The sequence below is a fragment of the Lytechinus pictus genome, chromosome 2, assembly GCF_037042905.1.
Source record: "Lytechinus pictus isolate F3 Inbred chromosome 2, Lp3.0, whole genome shotgun sequence".
Taxonomy (NCBI): Eukaryota; Metazoa; Echinodermata; class Echinoidea; order Temnopleuroida; family Toxopneustidae; genus Lytechinus; species Lytechinus pictus.
This window is the reverse complement of record NC_087246.1, coordinates 60,151,603-60,165,896: the sequence shown is the minus strand read 5'-3', so window position 1 is coordinate 60,165,896 and position 14,294 is coordinate 60,151,603. Positions and strand designations below refer to the sequence as shown.

The window sequence follows — 14,294 nt, the reverse complement described above, 5'->3', positions numbered from 1 at the left end:
AGCGTATGGGGGGGGTTAGACATGACTTGAAGGAAAGGGGATAAATTGGGGTCATAAATTCACTTTTGATCCCAACAATAATTGTGGATAATATGGAAACAATGAGAAATAGCAAGAGTCACTTTGAATGGAACACATCTTGAAGTATATAGCAGTATAGCAATTAGGAATATAGGCTTGAATGGTTGTTATGTTATGTACATGTATTTATATCTATATATATGTTAAATAACCATTGTACATGCCTATTATTTATTGCAATGTACTGTTTGGTTATCTTTTCATGATCATGAAAATTAAAGTGTAGGATGAGAAATTTTTGATTTTTTTTATTGAAAATCACATTTATTTCCTTCAAACAGATACAAAATAATATTTGACATAGTAACGAATACAGTATATATTTCGACACAATTTTGAAGGAGGCGAAAACCCGGAAAGCAGAGCTTGAGTTGGGGTCGCCAGATACAAATAAATAACAAGTTACGTACTGTAATGACATCATATGTAATTGCATATAAGTTAAGAGTAGAAAAGAAACATACAGTAGATGGAGAAGAGGGAGAAGAACTGTAGGCATTAGAAGATAAGTTCATTTGAATAACAGAGTAAACTGGTCGCAATTACGTAACATTGGTACATGTATAAAGAGCTTGACTGACATTTGTCTAGCATAGCAACAGGTAAGGCATGTGCATTAATTAACAATAGAAATGGAAGGTAGTTCAAGCATGTCAACATGTCAATGATCTCTGTCAGTGACCTAGAATCGGGAGGAGACACTCAACTGGAAACGATGATATAGAGCACCTGGAGAAGAAAATACTGTATGTTTGAAGAAAAAAAAAGGAATCTTCCAACACATGAGAAATAAAGAGTTAGTAGTACCATGGACATATACTCCCAAAAGTGTTCCTGTAATTACTATTAAAAAAATAGGCATTCTTGTATTTAAATACATTAGTGACATTTTTTGATAAGTAAATGAGTATGATCCTTATTTAGATTCCAGTATATTATTTATTACAATTAAATGATGTCCAATATGTTCTCTTAACTTGGTAGTCTATTTTGTTTTGCTTGAGTTGAGGTCCTGTCCTTCAGAGTACTATGAGGAAAAGTTAGTTCAGTCTTCCTCTCTTATAAATCGTACCACATGCTAAACAGGGCATTCCTGTAATCCAAGCTACAAAACATTTCATGTAATCAAAATTACAGGGGGGGGGGCAGTCAAATGTATTGCTGTACAGACGCGTGGCCAAATTATTTCCAAACACCCCCTAAACGAGTTTTTCTCTGTGTGCAAAATAACCCCCTAAACAAGTTTTTCGCGGGCTTTATTTACACATTTTGGCCCCTAAACAAGTTGTCGCCAGATTATGACCCCGAGGAAAAAGCTTGGGGAAAAAAAACATACCCTAAACACCGTTTGGCTAGTCTTAAAAAAAAGCTTTGGAAAAATAAATACCCTTAATACGTTTGACCTTGCGATTGACCAGTCTTTCAAAACTACTCCTTTTTTTTTAAATCGGTGTTTCTGATACCCTTAACGAGTGCACGCGCGGCCCGCGTCCAAAACTAAAAAAAAAAAACCCTTTAAATATGTTTTTTGGTCACGCGTGTGTACAGCAATATATTTGAATGCCCCCCCCCCCCGGGCATAATTATAGACTATGGTGTTAGACCAGTTGGATCTTAAATGAATCGAGTAGGCCCTATAAACTGGAAATTAGACAATATGGTAAATGGGCTGAATGGTCAGTACTGTAGACAAAACTGGTTGCAGACCGTATGAGATAAAACTAGTGTCGGGGGTTATTTTAGAGAAACTTGTTTAGGGGTGTTCACGCATGCATGTGTACAGCAGTACAGCAATACATTTGACTGTCCCCACCCCCGGGAAACCAAACAATCAAGTACTAGTAATTGTGTAATTGATTGCATAATTGATTAGAATGATCTATTCGTGATTGATCAGTTGGTTGATTGATAGAAAATTGTGTGGTTGATTGACTTATTTGAGTGAATGCTTGGTCAGTAGATAACTTAATGAATTGATTGGGTTTTGGGGGGGTTAATTCAAATGATTGATTGATTGATTGATTGATGGATGGATGGATTGATTGAAAACAAATATTAAAACATTTTAAAACATTGTTGCGAAATGTTCTACAAAAATGTTTTCTTTACCATATTACGACCATACACGTTGACATTTATTTCTCGCCCACCGGAGGTGAAGGCGAGACTTAGGGATCCAAATGTCGTCCGTCCGTCACAAACCCCCGCACAAACCTTATGACACAAAACTCCGCAACCGTAAGTCACTTTTCAACCAAACCTGGATCATGAAGCTATTAGCTTCATGCTTGGATGGTAGATGGACTTCGGGGACCTGCATGTTATGCTGCAGTCGGAGGTCACATGGTAAGGTCAAAGGTCATTTTTAGGTCAACGTTAAAGTTTACATGCAAGACTCTTATGACACCTAACTCCGCAACCGTAAGTCACTTTTCAACCAAACTTGGATGGTAGATGGACTTGGGGGACCTGCATGCTATGCTGCAGTCGGAGGTCACATGGTAAGGTCAAAGGTCATTTTCAGGTCAACATTAAAGTTTACATGCAATACTCTCTTATGACACATAACTCTGCAACCGTAAGTCACTTTTCGACCAAACTTGGGTTGTAGGTGTACTAAGGAGCCCTGCATGTTATTGTCTTCGGAGGTCATATGGTATGGTCAAAGTTCATTTTAGGTCAGCATTAAAGTTTATGGGCAAGACTCTTATGACAAGTGTTATTCCATCCCAGTCATTTCACAATTTTTGATACAATTCTGTTGCGTGCCATCGCAAATCACAGTATTTCTGGTTATTTTCATTAGTGGGCGAGACACAAAATCGCTTATGCCTTGTTAAAAAATGTATTTATAGCCTCTTGCTAACATTATGTTTTTTCCTAATGGTTTGGAAATGTAATTGGCTTGATTTGAATATCATATTCACTAATGCTATGGAGATATGTTGGCAATACGACCAAGCTTTGTCATGTTTGTGATGTCCCACGAGTACAATTCTCCCCAAGTACACTAAAAATGTACATCAAACGTCTTCTCTCTTTTTTTGGCTCATTCTAATGAGAGTAAAAACTTTTTGCCAATTATGTATTTTATGAAACCTATTATTTCCTTCTCTGAAAAACAACACTGATCTAGGGATAGACTTGATAAATGTGACAATTTATGTAAAATATGCAGAAAAGTAATTTTACGATGTGACATCACAGATGTTGGTTGTATTGCCGATTGGAGGTTGTTATCTCAACATTCAAATGCTCATAACTTTCTTATTATTTGTTATTTTGTTCTCAAACTTTACATTGATTTGTTTCTTTGATTTTTTTTTGTCACACAAGCTAACTTGTTCTCAAGGTATCATTCTCCTGCAAAGGGATGTCTGAATTCTCAGAGTTTTTTCTTCAAACTGAATATTTGACAAAGATCCATCAAAAGCCCGGATCAAAAGACTAAACAGGGTTCTGGATTGCCAAAGATTTTTTAATGTTGTGAGGTCACAAACGAGCAGCAGTCCCATGTGCCGAGGTCATGTCAGCCTACTAATTTTATAACGTATCCCTTAATTTCAATTTAATGGATCATAATGACTTTTAAAAAAAAAGGTGACTTTTGTGTCATTCTATTTTGAATGTACAGGTGAAATCATTTTCGAGACGTCACAACCTTAAAATCTCAAAATCGACTTTTCTTGACAGGGTGACTACCCCCCCCCCCCTGAATAGGTCGTCTGTGGAGGGTAGGATGACTCAAATGAACTTTTGACCTATGCCATTAACCCATTCTTATCACTGCGCCTTGAAGTCTTATTACATAATGACCCTTTCCCTTCCACATTCTTGATGGTGAGGAATGTCACCGTAAACATTCGTAGAAAATCCTCTCGAGAGCCATGCATGTAGCACAGGTGGGCAGGGGCGATGCCACAGGAGGCAGGGGTAACCGCCCCACTCGTCATGATTTTTTTGTCTCACCTTCATAGCAGAGTGAGACTATAGGCGCCGCTTTTCCGACGGCGACGGCGGCGGCGTCAACACCTTTTGAAATTATATCATAACTTAAAAAGCATATGGACCTAGTTTTGGTCTTTACTTCAAAACACTTGCCCGACTATAACTTTTACTTGCCCCGGGCAATCGGGCAAGTGCTTATGTAGCACCCTGCTTATTGGTCTAGTTCATAAAACTTGGGCATAAGAGTAATCAAGTATCACTTATCATGCGAGTTTCCGGTCAGATGACCAAAGTCAAAGGTCATTGAACTTTGGCCATTTTGGAGTTAATTATTAGATTGCTATCATAACTTTCAAAGTTTATAGATATAGTTTATAAAATGTGGATATATCAAGTATCACTGACAAGTCTTAGGTTGCATGATCAAGGTCAAACGTCATTTATTGTCAATGAATTTTTTTTATTCATATAATGATTTCATCATAATATGAATGGTGTTTTTGTGAATAATTATTTTATAGTAGTTTTCAAAGTCAGCACTGCTGCTATATTGAATCGCGTGATGCAGGTGAGACAGTCAGAGGCGCTCCACGTGTTTTATTGTGGGGGTTGGAAAAAGAGGGAGAGGATGAACAAAATAATGTGAGAATAGTATCAAAGGGAGAGGTTTGGGCCGTGGCATTCGATAATACCCAATCACAATAAGTGACATTACATTTGTTTCGTTGCACCCTCCCCCATCAAAATATGTATGGAAATAATGGTGCGTGTGTGTGCCTTGTTTTCGATGCATTTTTCTCAACGATGAAACGACATTATCCTTTTACCTACTAGGTATAGAGGACTGAATGGGATATGGATGGTCAAAATATGGACCCTACAGGCAGGGGCGGATCCAGGATTTTTGGAATAGGGGCACATTTTCCCGAGGAAAAATTGACAAGCAAAAAAAAAATTTTTAATTAAAAAAAAATAGGTCTTCATTTTAAAAAGGGGGAGGCGCACTTCTGTTTAACGGCATTTTTACAATACAAATATTAATTGTGCCTCTCAAAAGGGGGGGGCACGGGCCGGCTGTGCCCCCCCCCCCCCCCCCCCCCCTGGATCCGCTAGTGCCTACAGGGTCCATGGTCAAAATCAGTGCCGTACAGTGAACCAAAAATGTTAAAGGGCAGTCGCCAGTGAGCAATAATTTTGACCTACTATAATGAGTCTATTTTTTGTGATGGATTTTGACAATATTCAGAAAATAATGTCACAATTTTTAATTTTGTTCACATTTGCTTTTGTCATAGAAGGTGTCCAGATTTTATGATTTTCTGTTCAGTTCGCATGGTTCGACGGACTTGACGACCGTGAGATGCGTGGAGAAACGGAACCTCATAACTCTGGATTATGTGACAGAGCGCCACCTGCGACAAACTATAATGTTTCATTTCCCATGTAGCGAGAGAGCAAATTCAATACTGGGTCGAGAACTGTCTTGTCGCAGTTCGTCGCCCGTTTCGTGATCACAAACATTCCGATCAGGTTGCAGTGGTTTTAGCTCAGCGGTTGCGGTGGAATATTCATCTTGATTAAGATTAAATCACTACGCTAAATGAAATAGCCTTCGAGCTTGCAGGCTAGTTGTTAGATTGATAAACACACAACCAACAACGCTCAGGCGCTGCGCAATCGCGTCCAGACGTTGTAATGAAAGTCTTCTCTTTTTTATTTGAAAAAAATAATATTATTTCATTTAGCTCTTAAAGATATTGACTGCAAGGAAAAAGCAGTCCCCAACTTATTAAAATTGATAACTGGTCATTTTAATTAGTTTCAATTTCAATTTCAATTAATGATGGTAATAGGCCTACATGCGATTAATATAGTTTAACAATGAACGGTGTTCTACATGCGCAATGAACTGATCACTAACCCCAATTCAGACATAAACGAAACAATGCATCTACATTGCGGAAGAATATCAAACCTGCGTGGATTTTAACATCACCCAAGTTGAAATTAAAACATGAATATGAAACACGAGATATATGCAACATACAATCTGACCGAAATTTTATTACTCCTGAATTAGTGAGCACCCGTCTGCACGAATTAGTAGAAAGCTCAAGGTCGAGGAATAGATCATGATTATGAGAAATTTATACAAATAATGGAATAAAATTTGCATACAAAAAAGACCTTTATGGTAGGGTCCATGATATAAATAACTTATCACAAAATATCGTCTGCTGTGACGGCCCACTCATTTTCGGCGCATCCTTCCAACATCTAGCGTGCTTATTCGGAAAGAGATTTTGATTGGTCAAAAGTCTACCTCGCGATCACGCGTGATTGGCTGACTAGAACGGCGGGGCGGGGCTTATCCCTCCACCTGCGACTATGATCAGCTGTGTGTCGTTAACTACCTGTTACGTTTTCGTGTATGACCTGTGCGAAGCCACCGCCATATACCACTGGTAGGCAGGCCAGTAGGCGGGCGGGCGGGAGTGCATTGGTAGTGATCCGTCACACGGGCTGTTAAAAACCACACTAAGCCTCGGGGGATTCTGTCAGTCGTTCTTCGGTAACACAACACCAGGAAAAAGTGGCTAGATCTCAGGTGTATGCGTGTTTGCTCCTCTATCCTCCTCTCCTCAAAGCCAATGCAACCTCAACCCAAAACCGCTTGGAAGACAGCGTGTGACATCATAAGACATATAACCACCGTCTGGGGTGGGAGTATTCTGGTGAGAATGAGGAGGGGTGTTGACAGTCGACAACTTCATTCCATCTTCGAAAGTTTTCTGGACTAGACACTAACTAATCCATACTGCGGGATCTAACTTTTTTTAGACACAAACTTCGACTTTACTTGGACAGAGATAATGAGGAGAACGATGTGAAACCTGTTATTTCAGTCTGTGGAGTTCAAACAGATCGCATCTCTCTTTTCAACTCGAAGAGGCGTGCCTCGATGTTTATCTTCTAGAGCTCTACACTTTATCTATGGATTGAAGTTGGACAATTCTTCTCAAGTCCTCTGTTGACTTACCCACTCAACGCCTCCTTTTCGATAATATTTACTCAGATTTGAAGTTTGGAACTGAGAACTAATTGTTCCTGTAGTTTCTTCAGTGTAAAGATATTTTGTGAAGTTTTTCTAACATCGTTTGCATAGTTTGACAGCGGTTTGTTTTGATATAGCTGTGACGAACTCTGGTTGCAAATTGGAGCGCAATGGCGGAGTCCGCCGACGGTTGCGGTACCTTCAACGATGTCGATGCCCTAGCAATGGAATATATCAGAAATTTTGATTTGAGTCTTTGGCAGCTTGGAGCTGCCCTGAAACGTGAGCCCGATATGGATTGCGACGGTGACCAGACGATGTGTGAGGTGTTCACGCTCGCCCAAGCTCAGGGGCAGCTTCAACGGTGTTCAGCGTACCCTGAATTGGGCCCGGCCGAACAGGAGTTCATCATCCAGCACAGCCAGGCCCATGGTCCGCGGAGTATGAGCAGTAGCAGCAGTATAAGCAGTACGAGTAGTGATGACTGGAACACTAAACTACCATCGTCCGGGTTGTGCTCGCCCGACAATTACACGAACACCATGGCTCCTATGGTTGAGCTTGTCCAGCCACCTTGCCCGAGCACGTTAGCAGCGATTGCCAATACCACCAATATGTCCAACAATATGTCGGGTGCTGTCATGCCCATCTCGCCTTGCCTCGCCAATAGTGTGCCACCCAGTCCAGTAGAACTCAAGCCACTTGAAATAAACTGGGTACCCACGGACAACAAGAAACCAAAAACTCGAAATAGGAAAGAAAAAACTGTGTTACCTAAACGAGAGGCGATTAAAATGCGAATGGGCTCGATCAATGAAAGCGACGACGATGAAGACGAAGATAGTGATGATGATGATGAAGACAATAGTGATCGCGATAGTACAAGTGGAAGTAGCATGGGTGGGGATGCCGACATGCTGGATATACCTAAAGAAGACATTTTTAACATATTCACCGACGAGGAGCTCGTGCACCTCAGCGTGAGGGAACTGAATCGACGACTACGAGGCTACCGAAAAGACGACGTCGTACGGTTGAAACAGAAGCGACGCACGCTGAAGAATCGTGGTTACGCGCAAAGTTGTCGAACGAAGCGTCTGAAGCAGCGACTTGATCTGGAGAACGAGCAGTTGTATCTGAGGACGGAGCTATCGAGATTGAAAAGCCAACTTTCCATCGCCACCCAGGAGCGCGACCACTACCGCAGACAACTCGAGAACTTCCGAGCCAGCATGCAGGGAGCAGTGGTGCCGGAAAGTCAAGACTCTGCAGAGTTCTATCTGTGATAAGTTCAATTTGCCAATATGTGTTTTGCACTGCTTTCTATACTGTTTATCGCAAGTTGATGAGACCATGGACAACAAAACTGCCAAATTCATCCACATTGCGGAGTTCTATCTGTGATCAGTTCATTTTTCCAATAGGCCTATGTCGCATTTGTTTTGCATTGTTTTTTTTTAAGTTAAAAAGACTTCAAATGTTAAATTCCACCATGATCATTCAGAATGGTTTCTAACATTGGTGTCAATGGATGCACAGTTTATGTTAGTACTTATATTACAGAGTATGGCTATGTTAAAACTATCAAATCTCATTTCAATGCATGTTCTAATGTTGTGCCGAGTGGATGCACCATGTATGAATTCCTAAATCGAAACCTGTAGGTTTTTCGACACCTGTCAAACATAAGATGCGGAACCATACCACCATCTTCCACTTACAATGGAGAGAACGGTGGAGAAAAATCCACATTCCTCCTAAATCACCTGTCCATGTTTGGTATTCCGAGGCTTGAAGATCCCTCCGTGTTTTGTCAGAGGGCTCAGAGAGGTGGGATTTTCCAATATCAAGTGTAATCCACGCGACTTCAATATTGAACCATCTCGATAACAATTCCCTGATTGACTCAATGTGTTTCACACGTGAATTGTATCGGGATGTTATCACTTTTCAAGACTCCAAGGAGGGTATCGAGATGTACCATGTAAATGAAACCTGAGTCCAGATTCGGGATTTTCCATTTTGAATATTTCAGTAAAGAGTGTACGCTAAGACGAATATGTGAAGTTGTTTGTATCTTGACAAGTCATTTTGATCCAGCTATTTTGTGAATGATTTCCTTCGAATTTTGTTTGAGTGTTACCCATGCTCCATCTTCTTTCCAATGCTTTTGTTTTATCTTATGTATATAGGGAGTTCAGTACGATAAGTGTGAGGTCATTCATAGCTGGATCAACAAAGTTCGATTGTCAATATACAAACAAAACCTTGCAAGCTATACGCCAGAAATATCCGGATTGCACCCGCCGCCTGTCCCTCTGTCACGGAGGGTGGGTACAAGGTTCAGCATCGAAATTTGGTTTACAGCTTAGTTTAAACCCTAAACTAAATCATTAACATAACACGGAAGAAGTCACACATTACAAACTAATTGTAATGCTTTCTATTTTGATGAATGTTAACTAACGCATTTGTAGATATAAACTGCCCTTGAAATTATTGCTGGCAAACAATTAAACCCCCTCTAGAGGGATTTGATGATTGTGAATAACATTCCTAACCCTTTTCATTGTTATCGTAATCGTTACTAAAACAAGTTAGGTATAGCATTAATAAGCCATGATTGTTTGTGATATCGAACAATAAATAATGATTACAAGTATTACTAGGTCTAATCATTCAAATAAAATGACTTTCGGAAAATTGAATATTTCATTCCGATGAAAACTTGGAAGTAAAAAAGATTTGCGTTGGTTCTTACGTCATATGTATCGAAGAAATTGGAGTCTTTTCGAAATTGTGTATATCTAGCAATTGATTCAATATTGATATTTGTAGTTAACTTTTATTCCAGAATTGCAAGTAGATTTTAGATGTTGATTTTGTGTTGCTTAAGTACTAGATAACATACAGATTATATACATTTTCATGATTTTCTATGATTGTTTTTAGTAGGTTAGTGAAGTCTTTGTTTCATGAAATAGAGTTATGCATTATGAAAGATTTTGTAAAGATTTATGAGAGAAATTTATTGCTATTTCCGTTGTGGAATTGAAGAGTTTTAAGGGATTATTTTGCAGTGAGGGATAGATGTCGTTTTTGTTTTTTGTTTTGTAAATCTATATTGCGATCGATAAATCATGGTAGAGATGCGTCAGGTGTGACGTCACTGAAGAGATAGGGGAATGGGTCTTTGAAAAGAGGAAAATATCAGTACTATATATATACATATTATGTCAAGAAAGTTAAAGAAATAAAATGTGAAATAAACTTTGCGTAATCTTTCAACCCAAGAGAACAATTATAATGATCTCAATCGACCCTATGCTGTATTGTTATCAAACAGGAGCCATCAATCTTATCGAGTTTGTTTTTTCTCATCAGAGCAGTAGTTTACTTTCGAGAGTGGGATACAGATCGGTGTGTTCCTCCATTGATATGTCCGTAGTCCCTCTGAACTTCCCTATTGGTTCCGTTTCCAGACATTTCTTTTTTTCGAAGTCTCGAGAGGAAAGCACATTATTCACGGTTTGCAATCACACGAGATATTGCCCAGTATTTAACCCTATAGTTATCAAGAAGTGTACAGGTCTGGAAAGTGTAATCTATTAGTAGCAATACGAGTTAAGCAAAGTTTACGTTGCTGAGTTGAGTCAACTCAAAAAGTCGACGACTTATTAATGCTCGATCCTTTTAAGGGGGGGTCCTCTTTCTTTCTTGTTGAAAAATTATACCTTACTATCTGCCTTTTCAAATATCTTGAAAAAATGATTGGTGTATTGACCTCGACATTTATTTCAATATCGATATTGTTGATAATAACGTTCAAGCTGGAATTAAAGCTTTGTAATCACGTAATCATAGGCTTACTTTGCCGGTAAAGATGCATGAAAGATAAAAAAGGGTGGACAGATGTAAATAGTGCAAAATCGTACATGATGCATTTCCTAAGTGATATCATTCAAGCATGAGCAGGAGTCTTTCTCAGTCCTCAATAAAGCGGTTTGTTTTGGTGTTGTCTTGACGGAGACTTGAGAAGAAAAAAAATCATCTGTGATCATGATTTTCTTAACGGGATTTCCTCCTTAGAAGTTATGTTTGTATTTTATGACTGATCTTAGACGTCTGCAATTTCCACCCCCCCCCCCCCCCCCCCTCCTTTCAACTGGCGGTTCCCAAGGTCTACATCACCCATCTTGTCGCTTTGATGGAACGAACGACGACTAAGCGATGCGCTGATTGGTTACCGGTTCTGCGTGACCCGTTGACAAAGGTCAAATCGCTCCAACTTCTGACAAATTAGATTAGGGCGACGGTGTCGGAGAAATGCGAACCAACTGTTCTCGGTCGTTTGGGTGGGTTTTGGGATAACAGCATTGTTCAGCTCGTGGGACGATGTTCCTCTTCCAAGAGTTAGACTCGCTAAACCTGTAAAACTTACAATAAATTGTTCGAATCTTCTAATTTATCACGTCGGCGGTTTGCCTTGGTTAGAATGTGACCGGAGCAAGGGCTGTCATTCTCAATTTTATTACACTTTGTTGCTTCATTTTGGCAATTTCATTTGAAATTTTCATTTTTGAGGGAGATGCATATCACAAAATCTGCCTGTAGACGGTGACAAACATAATGAGGAATTTGTGTTTAAAGACCTCTTGAAAGAAAAATATATACCTTGGTTCTATTTGGCGTTCTTGTATTTCCTGCGAGGGATACGCTTCTCGAAACGCTTAGGCCAAAACATCAGTCATTACTTAATTCTTGTTGAGAAAATTGTCAGTGATACAACAGAATGTAAACCTTATTCGTTACTGAAACGACTATTGATGCTATTTCTCGTACGACCTCCTCTGGTACCATTATGTAGTGCAAATTCCCACCGCGGTAGGGGTCATTTTTTTCCGGTGTGTGCCCGGTATATATCGACTTCTTTTTTTTATCAGAGTTTGTGGTCAACTCCGTATTTATCCAAAATATGCCAAGGATAATTGGATAATGATGTTCTATGGAGAACATGACGAAAACTATTATATCGCATAAGGGCCATGGACTTTCTTGACACAGTCAAAGCTAACCAAACACCTATATGGTTATAAATAGTGGGTCGCGTCTGCTGTTGCATGAATCATATAAAACTGTGGTGTTTAATTTTACTCGATACACTGTAAAACAGACACCAATTGGTTTCCCTAGAGGACCGCACATCGAAGGTGTCAAATTACACCCAAGGTATTGAATAATACACCAAGTAGTGTAAAAGTGGTGTTGAAATAACACATGTGTGTGTTGAACTAACACTGTAGATTTAACATCAGAGTAAAATGACTGATTTCATTGTGTATGAGGAAGACACCAAACAATCACTTTAAACTGAAATTACGCTACGCGGGCGAAGTTCTACCCAAAATTTAGGCTCCCTTGAAATTTATTAATCAGTAATTGTGTGAAGACGCAAGTGTATTGTTCATACATGTAGGCATTTGGCCTGTTAACAAATCAGCTATTAATGTGTTATCTTTTATTGTACTCGGTCTCTCGTATAGGCTAGACGTGATAGGCTATTAAGTGATCAGAGAGCATGACCCTAATTATGAGACAAAATTAACAGTTCATCGGTAGTGAAGGACCATTTAATTATCAGACAGTCTGATATACTTTTATAAGGTCGATACAGCTTTCTTTTTTGTACAACTGGACTATCTAGGCCAATATATAACGATAAAACTTAATGACATGTACTTACGACTAATTGACAATTAAAAAGTGAACGTACTTACTGTATTGATTATAGTGATTACAATGCTGCAGTCCCCGAAATCTTTCAAAATTTTGTACAAAATGCCTTGATGATCTTTACTTATCATTCAAATATAGGAGTGCTGTAACTTAATTTATTGGTGTGATAAAGACAAAAATGAAGAAAATTCGTCTTCCAATTTTATGTTTTGGCAGCGACGATCTTTCTTTGATGTCGTTTTAGGGTGTGCTAATCATCCGACATTTCGTTTGTGTACTGTAGATTTTGGATTGTCATTTGCTCTGAATGAATTTAGCTATTACTAATCCAATCGGAGAGCAAGGTAATATACAAACAATCATACATACAGAAAACCAAACGAACAAAAAATATTCAAGGTGCCTTATGTCTAAGTATTTTACTTTTTTTTTATTTTTCTTACCTGTAAATTTTAATCTCTCTTTTTCTTTTTCAATTTGTCAGGCTTATCCTCTTGGATTATGCAAATGTTATGTTACTTGATCATAGTTCTGATTTAAGGTTTCTTTTCTTTTATTTTAAAAAAATTGATGAAACTACTTTTGGTCATTTTGCTGAAGTTGGAAGAGCTATCATTCTTTTGGATACTTTGATTGCGGAATGTTTATCTTTATTTTTGTATGAAAAATGGATTTGTAATGAATATTCCTTTTGAAGATGAATATCCATGTAAACGTACATTCTTTTAATGTCTGAGTAATGTGAAGATAATGAAATCCCATTCCGCCTTTTCGTTGGCTTCCATATTGTTGTTATGTCCAGGACTGAACTGTAACGAACAAACTTGTAATAAATCTATTTTTCTTATGTATGCAAAGAAGATATTGCAGTATTCGAGTGTTACAATTTTATTTACTCGTTACATGTTGTGATAACATAAAGTGGATTGTGCTTTGTTGAAATTGATATGAGAGTGTTATGTGAGGGGGTGGTGTAAGATATTTCACACGTATTCAGGCATAATAAATACCATTGATAATTTTCATTGGTACATGCACATGGAGATTGCATAGTTCATGTGAAATATCATCATATCTTTATGACGAGATGAAAATGGGATGAAGGAGAGGGGGGGGGGCTTGTGAAGGAAATGCGAAACGATAGTTAATAGAGGAGTAAGGCAGGGGGATCCACTCTCTCCATATTTATTTATTATAGCGATTGAATTATTAGCTCATTATATTAGGAGAGATGTTAATATTAAAGGGATAGAATTTGGGAAACGGGAAATAAAACAAGTGCTGTATGCAGATGACATTACTTTGTTTTTAAAAGATATGAATTCGATCCATAGAGTAAAGAAAATATTCTCAGATTTTGAAAATTTAAGTGGATTGAAGATTAATATGGATAAAACAAACTTTTTATGGTTGGGAGAAGAAAGAGATAGACCTGGTTTACCACTTCTTGGACATTGGTTACAACATATTAAAA

At 38.6% G+C, this 14,294-nt stretch overlaps 1 protein-coding gene across 1 annotated transcript; it reads left to right on the top strand.

The window, feature by feature from the left end:
* The first annotated feature begins 5,291 nt into the window (after nt 1–5,291).
* LOC129253869 (uncharacterized) lies at nt 5,292–13,676 on the top strand. Its single transcript, XM_054892306.2, has one exon. It carries the CDS (start codon nt 7,255–7,257, stop codon nt 8,368–8,370), a length of 1,116 nt encoding a protein of 371 aa, XP_054748281.2. The 5' UTR covers nt 5,292–7,254; the 3' UTR covers nt 8,371–13,676.
* The last annotated feature ends 618 nt before the right edge of the window (nt 13,677–14,294 follow it).

Excerpts from the sequence above, each read along its gene's own strand:
- LOC129253869 (XM_054892306.2), top strand. The coding sequence starts at position 7,255 with ATGGCGGAGTCCGCCGACGGTTGCGGTACCTTCAACGATGTCGATGCC.